Source organism: Somniosus microcephalus, chromosome 15, assembly GCF_052327205.1.
Source record: "Somniosus microcephalus isolate GS21.2 chromosome 15, FLI_Smic_1.0, whole genome shotgun sequence".
In the NCBI taxonomy this organism is placed as follows: domain Eukaryota; kingdom Metazoa; phylum Chordata; class Chondrichthyes; order Squaliformes; family Somniosidae; genus Somniosus; species Somniosus microcephalus.
The window spans coordinates 118,467,915-118,484,016 of NC_141001.1; the positions used below are offsets into that span (position 1 = coordinate 118,467,915).

Genomic DNA, 16,102 nt, shown 5'->3' on the forward strand with positions numbered 1-16,102 from the left:
TTCTTTCTCTCGCTCTCGTTCATACATATATATATTTTAAATACTATATATATGCTACATGTATCTGAGTGTGTGTGTATATATAAATAAATTACAGTTGTCAAGCAATTAAAATAAATAATCGTTATTAATGTCATGATTAAAAATGTTAATCTTGGTTTTAATTGCATATTTCATTGATATAATTACTGCATCCATTTCAAGTTTGTTTTATTACTGATGCTCTTATTATCTAAAAAAATCACAGTATAAAATCCCAGACAGATTTGAGACAGTTATGTCTGTTGTCCGCTCCCTCGCTGTGACACACATCTTAAAATTCCATTTCTACATCAGGGATAAATTTATTATAATAACATAAACCCCGAGCTACTAAAATGCAACGTTTTCATAACAAAATAAAGCAGTGCTGAGGGAGTGCTGCACTGTCGGAGGTGCCGTCTTTCAGATGAGATGTTAAACCGAGGCCCCGTCTGCTCACATTGATCACATTGAATGGCGGAGCAGGCTCGAAGGGCCAAATGGCCTACTCCTGCTCCTATCTTCTATGTTTCTCTCAGGTGGATGTAAAAGATCCCACGGCACCATTTCGAAGAAGAGCAGGTGAGTTCTACCGGGTTTCCTGGCCACTATTTATCCCTCAATCAACATCACTAAAACAAGTTACCTGGTCATTATCACATTGCCGTTTGTTGGAGCTTGCTGTGTGTAAATTGGCTGCCGCGTTTCCCAAATTACAACAGTGACTACACTTCAAAAAGTACTTCATTGGCTGTGAAGCGCTTTGGGACGTCCGGTGGTCATGACAGGCGCTGGAGAAATGCAAGTCTTTCTTTACAAGGCCACATGTGATCTACTCATAGATATATCCAGCTCTCTGTCACACCTGAAAATTCGGTGCCACAACAGCAACAGCACTGCGTTCAGTTCTGGGCACCGCACCTTGGGAAGGATGTATTGGCACCAGAATGATACTGCTGGGACGTAAAGGGTTAAATTATTAGGGCAGATTTCATAGGCTAGGCTGGTGTTCCCTTGAGTTTAGAAGGTTGAGGGGCGATCTGATCGAGGTGTTTAAAATGATAAAAGGGAGCTGATTGGGGAGATACGGAGAAACTACTTCCTCTGGTGGTGGAATCCAGAACAAGGGTGACGTAATCTTATTAGAGCCCAGTCCATTCAGGAGTGATGTCAGGAAGCACTTTTTTACACAAAGGGCAGTGGAAATCTGGAACTCTCCGCCCAAAAAGACTGTGGATGCAGGATAACAACAGAAAATGCTGGAAAAACTCAGCAGGCCAGGCAACATCCGTGGAGAGAAAATAGAGTCAACGTTTCGGGTCAAACCCTTTGTCCACCCTTTGTGGATGCAGGAGGTCAATTGGAGCTTTCAAGACTGAGATCGCTAGATTTTTGTTGGGTTAGGGTATCGAGGGACACGGAGCTAAAGCAGGTGAATGTAGTTGAGGTGTAGAATGATCTAGAAGAATGGCGGAGCAGGTTTGAGGGGCGAATGGCCTACTCCTGTCCCCAACAAATCACAACTAAATGTTCTTAAAATAAATCAGACAGGGAATTTATTTATTTCCTTCTGGTTTCTGCAACGTTGATCACCTGACCTCTCCATTAGGGATGGAGCTGGGGGGAGCAGAAGCAGCCCCCCATCTAATGAAACCTCCATCAGCTATTACCCTTGTGATGTGCCGATGCTCTTCCCCATCGAGTGGTCTCGCTCATCTGTGCCAATCTGTGAGAAGCCTTCCAAGGTGTCTTAAACAGTCTGCAGGTCATGATTTAAGAATTAGGAGCAGGAGTTGGCCGTACGGCCCTTCGAGCCTGCTCCGCCATTCAATAAGATCATGGCTGATCTTCCACCTCATCTCCACTTTCCCGCCTGATCTCAGCCTTGAATATACTCAACGACTGAGCCTCCACAGCCCTCTGGGGTAGAGAATTCCAAAGATTCACCACCCTCTGAGTGAAGAAATTTCTCCTCATCTCAGTCCTAAATGGTTTACAATGAATTACAAATCTGTTCACAACTGACACAAACCCATCAGCACCTCCAAGTTCCCCTCCAAGTCACACACTATCCTAACTTGGAAATACATCGGCCGTTCCTTCATCATCGCTGGGTCAAAATCCTGGAACTCCCTCCCTAACAGCACTGTGGGAGCACCTTCACCACACGGACTGCAGCGGTTCAAGAAGGCGGCTCACCACCACCTTCTCGAGGGCAATTAGGGATGGGCAGTAAGATGCCGGCCTTGCCAGCGATGCCCACATCCCATGAATGATTAATTTAAAAAAAAAAAACCTGAACCATTCTCTTTCACAATTGGTAGCTGTGTCCCCGAGCCTACGAGCTACATGTTTTGCCTTCTGATTTGAAAGGGTAACTAGTGACTCGGTATTCTAACGTAAAGGCATTTGTTTGCTTTGTTCTCGTAGGTTCCAAGGCTGCCGTGGAATACTCGAATGGGATCTTCGATATCGCCTCGCCTATCCCACCCTCCTATCTGAGGTCACTGCAGATATTGCAGCTTGTGGAAGAATTGCGGATTGGATTGGAAATGTTGGGAAGTGAACAGGAGAAAGAGGAAGTGCGGAGTCAGATCCCTGCGACTACAGTGCAAACCGTGGCTAACTGGCTGGATCATTTCTCTGTAAGTACATGAAGAGTAACATTGAGACAGAGTATTTGGCTTAAAAAGCACCTCGTGGTATTATAGCAGAGATGGTCTCTTGCCTTTAGCATCGACCGTGGCTCAATGGGCAGCTCGCTCTCTCGCTCTCGCCTCTGAGTCAGAAGGTCGTGGGTTCAAGTTCCACTCCAGAGATGTTGGCCCATAATCCAGGCTGACAATCCCAGTGCAGTGCTGAGGGAGCACTGCACTGTCGGATGGGACGTTAAACCCAGGTCGCTTCTGCTCTCTCGGGTGCACTATTTGGAAGAAGAGCAGGGGAGTTATCCCCGTTGTCCTGGGCCCAATGTTTATCCCTCGCCCAAGATCACTAAAACATTAGTGTGAGGTTATGCACTTTGGCAGAAAAAATCAAAGAGCAAGTTATTATCTAAATGGAGAGAAACTGCAAAGTGCTACAGTACAAAGGGATCTGGGGGTCCTGGTGCATGAAACACAAAAAGTTAGTATGCAGGTGCAGCAGGTGATCAGGAAGGCCAATGGAATCTTGGCTTTTATTGCAAGGGGGATGGAGTATAAAAACAGGGAAGTCTTGCTGCAGTTATACAGGGTATTGGTGAGGCCACACCTGGAATACTGCGTGCAGTTTTGGTTTCCATATTTAAGAAAAGATATACTTGCTCTCGAGGCGGTTCAGAGAAGGTTCACTCGGTTGATTCCGGAGATGAGGGGGTTGACGTATGAGGAAAGGTTGAGTAGGTTGGGACTCTACTCATTGGAGTTCAGAAGAATGAGAGGCGATCTTATCGAAACAGAAAGATTGTGAGGGGGCTTGATCGCATGGATGCGGGGAGGATGTTTCCACTGATGGGTGAGACTAGAACTAGGGGGCATAATCTTAGAATAAGGGGCTGCCCTTTCAAAACTGAGATGAGGAGAATCTTCTTCACTCAGAGGGTAGTAAATCTATGGAATTTGCTACCCCAGAGAGCTGTGGAAGCTGCAACATTAAATAAATTTAAAATGGAGATAGACATTTTCCTAGCAGATAAGGGAATTAGGGGTTACGGGGCGAGGGCAGGGAAGTGGACGTGAGTCTAGATTCAGATCAGCCATGATCCTATTGAATGGCGGAGCAGGCCCGAGGGGCCGTATGGCCTACTCCTGCTCCTACTTCTTATGTTCTTATTAAGGCAAAATACTGCAGGTGCTGGAAATCTGAAATAAAACAGAAAATGCTGGGGGCACTCAGCAGATCAGGCAGCATCTGTGGAAAGAGAAACAGAGTTAATGGGCTGGATTTTCATTGAGGAGTCGGGTAGGAGGCGGGACTACAACTTTCGGGTTTTGGCCAACCCACGCAATTTTGACTTGATTGACCTTGTTGAGCCCGCCCAGAGGGCTCAGCAGGCCAATTAAGGGCCACCCGGCAACAGGTGACGTCACAGATTGAAATTTCATCTGTCAGGACCTTTTGACAGATGAAATATCAGCGTTTCACAGCTCTTTGAAGCTGTCAAACACTGACAATCTGTACTCCAGCTTAATCGCTTCCTCTCAGGATGATTTAGAGATCTCCCCGGAACAGAAAGCAGAGGCTGCAGATTTTGACAGCTGGCGGCCATTCTGCTTTCTGTGCCGGTGAGATGAGGGACTCCCAAAACCTGAAGGAAGGAAGGCTGTAAAGGTTAGTAGAACTTCTTTAAACACTTTACACAGACCAAACACACTTACCTCTGCACTCATGCATCCATCACTCACCTGAACACCGGACATCTCGACCCCTCCAAACCCTTCATCCCGACGGTCCGCCTCCTCTAACTTGGCGTGGTTTGGAGCCGTCGGGAATCCCACACTTCAACATTAAAAATAGGGATTAGGCTAAAAACTGCCTGTTAACTACCTGTTAACAGGCAGTTAATTGGCACTAATCCCCTTCCCGCCTCGGGGAGGCGGGTCCCAGTGCGGGTCGGGTACCCGCCTCCTTTGAAACTGGCATAGAGGCGGGTTGGGGGCGGGATGGGTTCGTGCCCCCCGAGTTTGGGATTTTAACCCCCCACACGCCTCCAAACCCGACTCCACGGCCCAATGAAAATCCTGTCCCAACGTTTCAGGCCGATGGCCTTTCATCAGACCAGACCTAGGTCGTTAACTCTGTTTCTCTCTTCTGACCTGCTGAATATTTCCGGCATTCTCTGTTTTATTGCTAAAACATTATCGGGTAGTTTATCTGAATGTTGAATGTGGGACCTTGCTGTGCGCAAACTGGCTGCCACATGCTCCTACAACAACAACAACCACCACCTGTATTTATATATACATTACAACAATTCAACACCACAAACATCAATCAGCTCTGAAACACTTTGGGACGTCCCAAGATGGTGAGGGGCCTCTCTATAAATACAAGATCGATCTTGCTTTCGTCCACCAGTAACGTTTCAAACTATCTGCGGGGGGAGCCCTCCAACCATCAACATGCCGGCAGGGACCCTGCTCAAACACCCACGCACTCCTGGAAGTTTAGATTGTAGTGCTGTTTACAAATTGGCTGGATCTTAAATCAGAACACTAATTGCCTACACTATTGGCAACTTGAGATGCTTGCAAGTTGGACAGAACATTGATTGAAACTTTACCCGTGTTCTTTGGCTCTCCGTGGTATGAAGGAAGAAAGAAAAAAAATAACTTGCATTTCTATAGCGCCTTTCACAACCTCAGGACGTCCCAAAGCGCTTTACAGCCAATGAAATACTTTTGGAGTGTAGTCACTGTTGCAATGTAGGAAATGTAGCAGCCACAAGCTCCCACAAACAGCAATGTGATAATGACCAGATCATCTGTTTTTTATTGATGTTGATTGAGGGATAATTATTGGCCCCAGGACACAGGGGAGAGCTCCCCTGCTCTTCTTCGAAATAGTGCCCGTGGGATTTTTTACGTCCACCTGAGAGAGCAGACGGGGCCTCGGTTTAACGTCTCATCCGAGAGATGGCGCCTCCGGCAGTGCAGCACTCCCTCAGTACTGCCCCTCTGGCAGTGCGGCACTCCCTCAGTACTGACCCTCCGACAGTGCAGCATTCCCTCAGTACTGCTCCTCCGGCAGTGCGGCACTCCCTCATTACTGCCCCTCCGGCAGTGCGGCGCTCCCTCAGTACTGCCCCTCCGGCAGTGTGGCGCTCCCTCAGCACTGCCCCTCCGGCAGTGCGGCGCTCCCTCAGTACTGCCCCTCTGACAGTGCAGCGCTCCCTCAGTACTGCCCCTCTGACAGTGCAGCGCTCCCTCAGCACTGCCCCTCCGGCAGTGCAGCGCTCCCTCAGTACTGGATGGAAAATCCCAGCTTGCGTATCCCAGAAGTACAGGAGTCGCTCCTGGCAGCATCGGATTGAAGATTCGCTCCCAAAAGCTGTTCTTACATTACCTTGAGATCATTCGGAGGTCAGAAGCCAAGGGTCCGTGAGCAAACTCCTGGCATTTACTCTGATAAGTCTGGCTCCTGGTTTTTCCACAGGTTTCAGACGTCACACCGGATCAAAGGATGTAATTGGTGCGCTCCAGCTCCTGGATATTGGTCTCTTGGAATCTCAGTTGAAATCCGGACAATATAAAACAACAGCTTGTATTTATAGAGCGCCTTTTAACATAGTAAAACGTCCCAAGGCCCTTCAGAGGAGCCACATGAGGAGATATTAGGGTGGGTGACCAAAAGCTTGGTCAAAGAGGTAGGTTTTAAGGAGCGTCTTAAAGGAGGAGAGAGAGGCGGAGAGGTTCAGGGAGGGAATTCCAGAATTCGGGCCCAGGCAACAGAAGGCACGGCCGCCAATGGTGAGCGATTAAAATTGGGGATGCGCAAGAGGCCAGAATTGGAGATCTCAAAGGCTTGTAGGGCTGGAGGAGATTACAGAGATAGGGAGGGGGCAAGGTCATGGAGGGATTTGAACACAAGGATGAGAATTCTTAAATCGGGGCCACACTGGGAGCCAATGTAGGTCAGTGAGCACAGGGGGTGATGGGTGAATGGGACTTGGTGCGAGCTAGGACACGGGGCAGTGAGCACAGGGGGTGATGGGTGAACGGGACTGGGTGCGAGTTAGGACACGGGGCAGTGAGCACAGGGGGTGATGGGTGAACGGGACTGGGTGTGAGTTAGGACACGGGGCAGTGAGCACAGGGGGTGATGGGTGAACGGGACTGGGTGTGAGTCAGGACACGGGGCAGTGAGAACAGGGGGTGATGGGTGAATGGGACTGGGCGTGAGTTAGGACACGGGGCAGAGAGCACAGGGGGTGATGGGTGAACGGGACTGGGTGTGAGTTAGGACACGGGGCAGTGAGCACAGGGGGTGATGGGTGAACGGGACTGGGCGTGAGTTAGGACACGGGGCAGTGAACACGGGGTGATGGGTGAACGGGACTGGGTGTGAGTTAGGACACGGGGCAGTGAGCACAGGGGGTGATGGTGAACGGGACTGGGTGTGAGTTAGGACACGGGGCAGTGAGCACAGTGGGTGATGGGTGAACGGGACTGGGTGTGAGTTAGGACACAGGGCAGTGAGCACAGGGGGTGATGGGTGAACAGGACTTGGTGCGAGTTAGGACACGGGGCAGTGAGCACAGGGGGTGATGGGTGAACGGGACTGGGCGTGAGTTAGGACACGGGGCAGTGAGCACAGGGGGTGATGGGTGAACGGGACTGGGTGTGAGTTAGGACACGGGGCAGTGAGCACAGGGGGTGATGGGTGAACGGGACTGGGTGTGAGTTAGGACACCGGGCAGCAGAGCTTTGGTTGACCTCAAGCAGCTTTAAGCCCTGATGTGGATTCCCAAAGAGTCTCGTACAAATCCAACCTTCGAGTCTTGTAATTCATTATCCACTGACAGTTTCCATGAACAAAGCCTCTGAGTGCTGCGCAAGGAGGGTGTTACAGTCAAGCCATATTATACAATTGTTGTTTTATATGAGTCCTCTATTCGTAAAGGAGCTAATCTTTGCTGTTAAATACTGTTGGCCACCCTTCAGGTTTGGCCTGGAGTCTCCAGAGAAAGAACGAAAGACTTTATATCGTGCCTTTCACGACCACCAGACGCCCCAAAGCACTTTGCAGTCAATGAAGCACTTTTTGAAGTGTAGTCACTGTTGTAATGTAGGAAACACGGCAGCCAATTTGCGCACAGCAAGCTCCCACAAACAGCAAGGTTGGGGTTGTTCTCCTTAGAGCAGAGAAGGTTGAGAGGATATTTGATAGAGGTGTTCAAAATCATGAGGGGTCTGGACAGAGTAGATAGAGAGAAACTGTTCCCATTGGCGGAAGGGTCGAGAACCAGAGGACACAGATTTAAGGTGATTGGCAGAAATCCAAAGATGTCATGAGGAAAAACTTTTTTACACAGCGAGTGGTTATGATCTGGAAGGGTGGTGGAGGCAGATTCAACCACGGCTTTCAAAAGGGAGCTGGATAAGTACCTGAAGGAAAAAAAATTGCAGGGCTCCGGGGAAAGGGCGGGACTCACTGAAGTGCTCTTGCAGAGAGCTGGCACGGGCTTGACGGGTCGAATGGTCTCCTTCTGTGCTGTAACTATTCTTTGATAAATTACCAGATAAAATCTGTTCTAATGATGTTGATTGAGGGATAAATGTTGATCAGGACACAGGGGAGAACTCCCCTGCTCTTCTTTGAAATAGTGCCGTGGAATCTTTTACGTTCATTGAGAGCAGACGGGGCCTCGGTTTAACGCCTCATCCGAAAGACAGCACCTCCGACAGTGCAGCACTCCCTCAGCACTGCACTGGGAGTGTGAGCCTGGATTATGGGCTCGAATCTCTGGAGTGGGGACTATGAACCCGTGACCTTCTGACTCAAAGGCGAGAGCGCTGCCCACTGAGCCACGGCTGACTCCAGGAGTTAAAGACTAATCTCCGGGACGTGGGAGCGAGCAAGACCCGGGAGGATAACCAGCGGGGCCTTTTAAAACAAATGTGTATCTTCTTTTGATTTATTTTGAGCACTTTTATTTATTAGTCGTAATAATATTGGAGACGGAAAAATTGGCCGTTTGACCGTCCAGAATCATCCGATTGGGTAACTCTACCCTTGGTGTGGAGAGGCGGGGCTCCGTGAGCATGGACATGCCGGGCAACCAATGGCGGGCGAGTGTGGGGTGGGGGTGGGGGGGCGGTTAGCGGTGAGAGGTCACGCGATGAAACCTCCGGCAATACGTCCAACCAGGGTTGGCAACACCTACCGTTATAGGGTTTGGAGATTCTTTTATTTCCAATTTGTTCAACAAACGGTTAACTACATCCAAGAAGTGCAAAGCCCGGGATCTGGCCGGTTCTGTAACTCTGTTTATTTTGCCTGTTCATTTCTACCACACTCGTGTTTACCCTTCAGCCCCCCTGGGGTCCGATTACATCTGGCTTTCCATAATGGTGTGAGCAAGCGTCTCGGTTTCGCAACCTTCGCCGAGTTCAATTGCTTTGCAGCACAACCTCGTGTAACCTTGCTGCCAAACTCCAGTCGATGTTAAATATGTTGCATACCTTTTCGATTTAATGGTAAGTCGTGTGTTTGCTGGGGTGAGGGATGTCAGAGCCGAGAATGGAACAAAACTCCGAATGTTTGCTCTTTATCAATCCCATGTCAGAGACAGCACGGACCAGATGGAGAGTGAAGCACCTTCTGTGCTTTGCATTACAACAGTGACTCCACTCCAACAGTACTTCATTGGCTGTAAAGTACTTTGAGACGTCCGGTGGTCGTGAAAGGCGCTATATAAATGCAAGTTCTTCTTCTTTTCTATAAATATGCCTCAACCGCAACCTCAGAAAAAAAACACTTAGCACATCCGTTGGATTTTATTTTTTTTTCTTCGCCCACTTTTTCCTCTTTCCTCCTTGAAGACTTTGGAAAATTGGCTGTGGCCCCCTGTTTTTGGTCTCTACAGCCTGCGGCGCTCCCAACAGCCATGGCCCTAACCGAGAGGCCCGAGGCTGGCCTGAGATTAGGCGTTGGACCTCAATAACATTGTTTGGAGCGGGAGTTGCTGGGGCCCCTCATGCCTCCGCGGGCAGCCTGCGCATTTTACTAAAATGAAAGTCAAGCCGCTTACAACAACAGCTTGTATTTATACCGCGCCGTTAACATAGTGAAACGTCTCCAGAGCGCTTCACAGGAGCGATTATCAGACAAGAATTTGACACCGAGTCACATAAGGAGATATTAGGACAGGTGACCAAAAGCTGGATCAAAGAGGTCGGTTTTAAGGAGTGCCTTAAAGGAGGAGAGAGAGGCGGAGAGGTTTAGGGAGGGAATTCCAGAGCTTGGGGCCCAGGCAGCTGAAAGCACGGCCACTAATGGTGGAGCAATTAAAATCGGGGATGCGCAAGAGGCCAGAGTTGGAGGAGCGCAGAGATCTCGGAGGGTTGTGGGGCTGGAGGAGGTTACAGAGGTAGGGAGGGGGCGAGGAGGCCGTGGAGGGATTTGAAAACCAAGATGGGAATTTTAAAATCGAGGCGTTGCTGGACCAGGAGCCAATGTAGGTCAGTGAGCACAGGGGGTGATGGGTGAACGGGACTCGGTGTGAGTTAGGACACGGGGCAGTGAGCACAGGGGGTGATGGGTGAACGGGACTGGGTGTGAGTTAGGACACGGGGCAGTGAGCACAGGGGGTGATGGGTGAACGAGACTGGGTGTGAGTTAGGACACGGGGCAGTGAGCACAGGGGGTGATGGGTGAACGGGACTGGGTGTGAGTTAGGACACGGGGCAGTGAGCACAGGGGGTGATGGGTGAACGGGACTGGGTGTGAGTTAGGACACGGGGCAGTGAGCACAGGGGGTGATGGGTGAACGGGACTGGGTGTGAGTTAGGACACGGGGCAGTGAGCACAGGGGGTGATGGGTGAACGGGACTGGGTGTGAGTTAGGACACGGGGCAGTGAGCACAGGGGGTGATGGGTGAACGGGACTCGGTGTGAGTTAGGACACGGGGCAGTGAGCACAGGGGGTGATGGGTGAACGGGACTGGGTGTGAGTTAGGACACGGGGCAGTGAGCACAGGGGGTGATGGGTGAACGGGACTGGGTGTGAGTTAGGGCACGGGGCAGTGAGCACAGGGGGTGATGGGTGAGCGGGACTGGGTGTGAGTTAGGACACGGGGCAGTGAGCACGGGGGGTGATGGGTGAACGGGACTGGGTGTGAGTTAGGACACGGGGCAGTGAGCACAGGGGGTGATGGGTGAACGGGACTAGGTGTGAGTTAGGACACGGGGCAGTGAGCACGGGGTGATGGGTGAACGGGACTGGGTGTGAGTTAGGACACGGGGCAGTGAGCACAGGGGGTGATGGGTGAACGGGACTGGGTGTGAGTTAGGACACGGGGCAGTGAGCACAGGGGGTGATGGGTGAACGGGACTGGGTGTGAGTTAGGACACGGGGCAGTGAGCACAGGGGGTGATGGGTGAACGGGACTGGGTGTGAGTTAGGACACGGGGCAGTGAGCACGGGGGGTGATGGGTGAACGGGACTGAGTGTGAGTTAGGACACGGGGCAGTGAGCACAGGGGGTGATGGGTGAACGGGACTAGGTGTGAGTTAGGACACGGGGCAGTGAGCACAGGGGGTGATGGGTGAACGGGACTGAGTGTGAGTTAGGACACGGGGCAGCGAGCACAGGGGGTGATGGGTGAACGGGACTGGGTGTGAGTTAGGACACGGGGCAGTGAGCACAGGGGGTGATGGGTGAACGGGACTGGGTGTGAGTTAGGACACGGGGCAGTGAGCACAGGGGGTGATGGGTGAACGGGACTGGGTGTGAGTTAGGACACGGGGCAGTGAGCACAGGGGGTGATGGGTGAACGGGACTGGGTGTGAGTTAGGACACGGGGCAGTGAGCACGGGGTGATGGGTGAACGGGACTCGGTGTGAGTTAGGACATGGGGCAGTGAGCACAGGGGGTGATGGGTGAACAGGACTGGGTGTGAGTTAGGACACGGGTCAGTGAGCACGGGGTGATGGGTGAACGGGACTCGGTGTGAGTTAGGACACGGGGCAGTGAGCACAGGGGGTGATGGGTGAACAGGACTGGGTGTGAGTTAGGACACGGGGCAGCAGAGTTTTGGATGAGCTCAAGGTTACGGAGGGTAGAAGGTGGGAGGCTGGCCTGGAGAGTTTGCCTCACCGGCAGTAGCCGGAAGATCAGTCCCAGGAGTGGGGGAGGGGTGGGGAGGGAAAGAGTTGGAGCGGCAGCAGGAGGGAAGCTCAATCGCACGGACTGTGGAGTCAGCGAGACTCCTCCTCCTCCTCCTCCTGTCTCCACAGGAACGCACTTAGGAAGCTCGAGAGGTTTCTGCTCTGCTCAATTCAAATTCATTTTTGCAAAGGTGGCTTAAAACAGGCCCCCCATTTGTACATGTAAGGAGCCCACCGAGGATGCCTGCCAAACCGCCTTTACCAATATGGCGACGCGCGTAAAGCGGGAGCAGAACGCGCGCGGGACGTTAGAGTTTCACTGCCGTACTGCAATTAAAACCGTAGTTTATAGCAAAACATCAATGTTTGCAACAAGGCAATGTATAGACTAAAGTCAAGGATTTAATTTTCTGGGTGACAGGACAAGTTGAGAAGGCTGTTTAAAAAAAAAAAAGAGCATACGGGATCCTGGGTTTTATAAATAGAGGCGTAGGGCTGGATTTTCATTGAGGAGGCGGGTAGGAGGCGGGACTACAACTTTCAGGGTTGTAGTCCCGCCTCCATCGAGTTGTGGCCAACCCACGGGATTTTGACTTGATTGACCTTGTTGAGCCCGTCCAGTGGGCTCAGCAGGCCAATTAAGGGCCACCCGGCACAGATTGATATTTCATCTGTCAAGACCTTTTGACAGATGAAATATCAGCGTTTCACAGCTGTTTGAAGCTGTCAAACACTGACAATCTGTACTCTCAGGATGATTTAGAGATCTCTCCGGAACAGAAAGCTGAATGCTGCAGATTTTGACAGCTCGCGGCCATTCTGCTTCCTGTGCCGGTGAGATGAGGGACTCCCGAGACCTGAAGGAAGGAAGGCTGTAAAGGTAAGTAAAACTTCTTTTAAACACTTTAAACACACCAAACACACTTACCTCTGCACTCATGCACCCATCACTCACCTGAACACTGACATCTCGACCCCTCCAAGCCCTTCAGCCCGACGGCCCGCCTCGCTAACTTGGCGTGGTTTGGAGCCGTCCGGAATCCCACACTTCAAGAATGAAAATAGGGATTAGGCTAAAAACTGCCTGTTAACTACCTGTTAACAGGTAGTTAATTGGCACTAATCCCCTTCCCGCCTCGGGGAGGCGGCTCCCAGTGCGGGTCGGGTACCCGCCTCCTTTGAAACTGGCATGGAGGCGGGTTGGGGGCGGGATGGGTTCGTGCCCCCCGATTTCGAGATTTTAACCCCCCACACACCTCCAATCCCGCCTCCACGGCCCAATGAAAATCCTGCCCATAGAGTACAAAAGGAAGGAAGTTATGCTAATCTTTTATAAATCGCTGTTTACGAGTGATTTATAAATCACAAGCTTTTGGTCACCTGCCCTAATTTATCCTTATGTGGATCGGTGTCAAATATTTTGTCTTAAAATACTCCTATGAAGCGCCGTGGGACGTTTTACTACGTTAAAGATGCTATACAAATACAAGTTGTTATTGTTCTGCCCCAGCTGGAGTATTGTGTCCAATTCTGGGCACCTCACTTTAGGAAGGATGTCAAGACCTTGGAGAGGGTGCGGAGGAGATTTACTGGAATGGTACCAGGGAGGAGGGACTTCAGTTAAGTGGAGAGACTGGAGAAGCTGGGATTGTTCTCCTTTGGGCAGAGACGGTTTAAGATCATTGGTGAAAGAACCAGAGAGAAGATGAGGAGAATGTTTTTTACGCAGTGAGTTGTTGTGATCTGGAACGCGCTGGCTGAAAGGGCGGTGGAAGCAGATTCAATAGTAATTTTCAAAAGGGAATTGGATAAATACTTGAAGGGGAAAAATTTGCAGGGCTGTGAGGAAAGAGCAGGGGGGAGTGGGACTAATCGGAGAGCTCTTTCAAAGAGCCGGCACAGGCACGATGGGCCGAATGGCCTCCTTCTGTGCTGTAAGATTCTGTATGATTCTATTTATATTCAAAATAAAAATTGATTTTTTTCCTTTTCTTCCTGAACAAATGAAAAGAGTTTAGCAAGCGTTGCCTTTTAAGATTGAGGTGCGCTGCTGGTAGCAGCCTTCACAAGCAGCAGTTTTCAGACAGGGAGGGAACAGTTGGAAGCTGTATAAAGCCAACGCAATCCGTCCGACTGGTGCAATTACTTCCTGTTTTACTCCTTAGTTCCAACCTAGCTCCAGCTTAGTCCCACCAGGAACAATGCGAGCATTGAAATCTCCATCTCGTGAGGGGTAAGTCCCAGAGGAGATCAGGAGCGAGATTTCTTCTCTCTCTCTCTCTCTCTCGCACTCGCTCTCTGTTTAATGATCGGTTTTACTCTTTAAAATTTTTCTTTCGACCTAAGGGGAGCCAGCGGGCTGCGTTCGGTTGACGTGTGTCTGTCTGTGTGTGTGTGATGATCCATACAGCTGTTTTTGCTTAAAGGTCCTTCATTGGATGCCAGATGTTTTTATTTAATAAAATGCCTTTGATATACAGGGAGATGAGCTGCCACTGGATACACTTACTCAAACTGAGAAGTCTGTCTTCTAAAACTGGGGCGCAAGACAGATTTTTAATTGTTTTTAAAAACCTATGATGAAAGGCAAGAGTTTAATTTCAGAGTTAAAGACGAGTGCACCGTGAACCTGACTGGGGGAAGGATAAACCATGAGTGAGGTAAAACCCAATGATTTTTTTTAGAACAACGAAATTCTTTTAAACAAGTAAATCTATTCATGTTGCGGAACTACATTGCTCAGAGGAATGGGTTGGCTCCTCCCTGTCTCTGTCACCTCCTCCGGCCCTACAACCCTCCGCGATCTCTGCGCTCCTCCAATTCTGGCCTCTTGCGCATCCCCGATTTTAATTGCTCTACCATTGGCGGCCGTGCCTTCAGCTGCCTGGGCCCTAAAGCCCCACTGTGTCTCGAATGGACCCTGTGGTCATTCGTACGAGCTTCTTGTGGCTCGCTTTAAATTCACACCTATTGTCTAACTTGGATCCAACCATTTTGAGAACAAACTGAATCTTGAACATCCCCGATTTTAACCGCTCCACCATTGGTGGCCGTGCCTTCAGCTGCCTGGGTCCTAAGCTCTGGAATTCCCTCCCTAAACCTCTCCGTCTCTCTACCTCTCTCTCCTCCTTTAAGACACTCCTTAAAACCGACCTCTTGGACCCAGCTTTTGGTCACCTGACCAAATTTCTCCTCGTGGCTCGGTGTCAAATTTTATTTGATAATCGTTCCTGTGAAGCGCCTTGGGACGCTTTACTATGTTAAAGGCCCTGTGTAAATGCAAGTTGTTGTTGTAGGAGGCTGAAAAGTTAACTTTGTGAATGTAGATTTTGATTTGAAGTAATCTAATCCCTTGCTGTAAGTGGTGATTTTGCCCCTTTTTTAAATATAGTGACAGCGCAAAGGTGCAATTGTTAATTCGACCAACACACAGGCATTGAGAAAATCTAATGCAACTTCCGACAGGTGGATTTGTCCAGCACTCACTGGGATTGTGTCCTGTTGTTGGAAGTGCAGCTTCAGCCACTGCTGTCACTCCAGGTTTGAATGCTCATAAGAAGACCTCAGATCGCCGTGCCAGCTGCCAGTGCTGTGTTGGTCGTAAACAATCTGCAGCTCGTTGCATCCAAACCATCGGGGTGTGACCGGCTGTTTAAATATAGCCCAGCCCTCTCGCAGTAGACATCACTGTGCTAAAAGTGCTGACTGGACTAAACTCTCTCAGATTCTCCACTGATCTCACACACCGTTGCTGTTTAAATGTTTTCTCTTAATTCGTGCAGTTTCCTTTTTTAAAAAATAACACAATAATGGCCCAAAATCTTTCCGCCTGCCCTGTTAGTTAGACTTTTTCCCCTCAAGCTTAAAATTCATTTTGCTCTGTAACTCGCCAGGAGCGCGAGCTGATACCAGAGTGGCGAGGGCAACGGGGTATCTGGGACCTCTGAACAACGGGACCAACAGTCTGTCTCCTTAGCCAATGAGATTTAAGGATTGAGAAAGAAACAGAAGAACGACGGAGAAGGAAATCGGGTGAATTCGAGTCAAATCAGGTCCAGAAAGAGAAATAAAAAGAGGGAAAGAAAGATTGGATTGAGAGAGAGAGAGGAAAAAAAAGAGACAGAAAGGAAAAGTAAGAAAAAACATTTAAAATTTAAAAATTTGATAGTTTTAAAATCTCCAGCAACAATTTACTACCTGAGGGAATGAGACTCCACACTATTAATTGTTCACTTTCTGGGCAAGAGAGGTTGATAGGCAATCATTTAAA

General features: G+C 49.8%; 1 protein-coding gene across 9 annotated transcripts in view; it reads left to right on the forward strand.

The window, feature by feature from the left end:
* Positions 1–16,102, forward strand: part of ppfibp2b (PPFIA binding protein 2b) — a 474,628-nt gene that overhangs the window by 227,355 nt on the left and 231,171 nt on the right. For all 9 annotated transcript variants that reach the window (XM_086008336.1, XM_086008341.1, XM_086008339.1 and 6 more), the window contains exon 3: positions 2,452–2,666. In XM_086008336.1, coding sequence (XP_085864462.1) covers positions 2,452–2,666 — 215 coding nt within the window. The remainder of the gene's footprint in view (positions 1–2,451; positions 2,667–16,102) is intronic.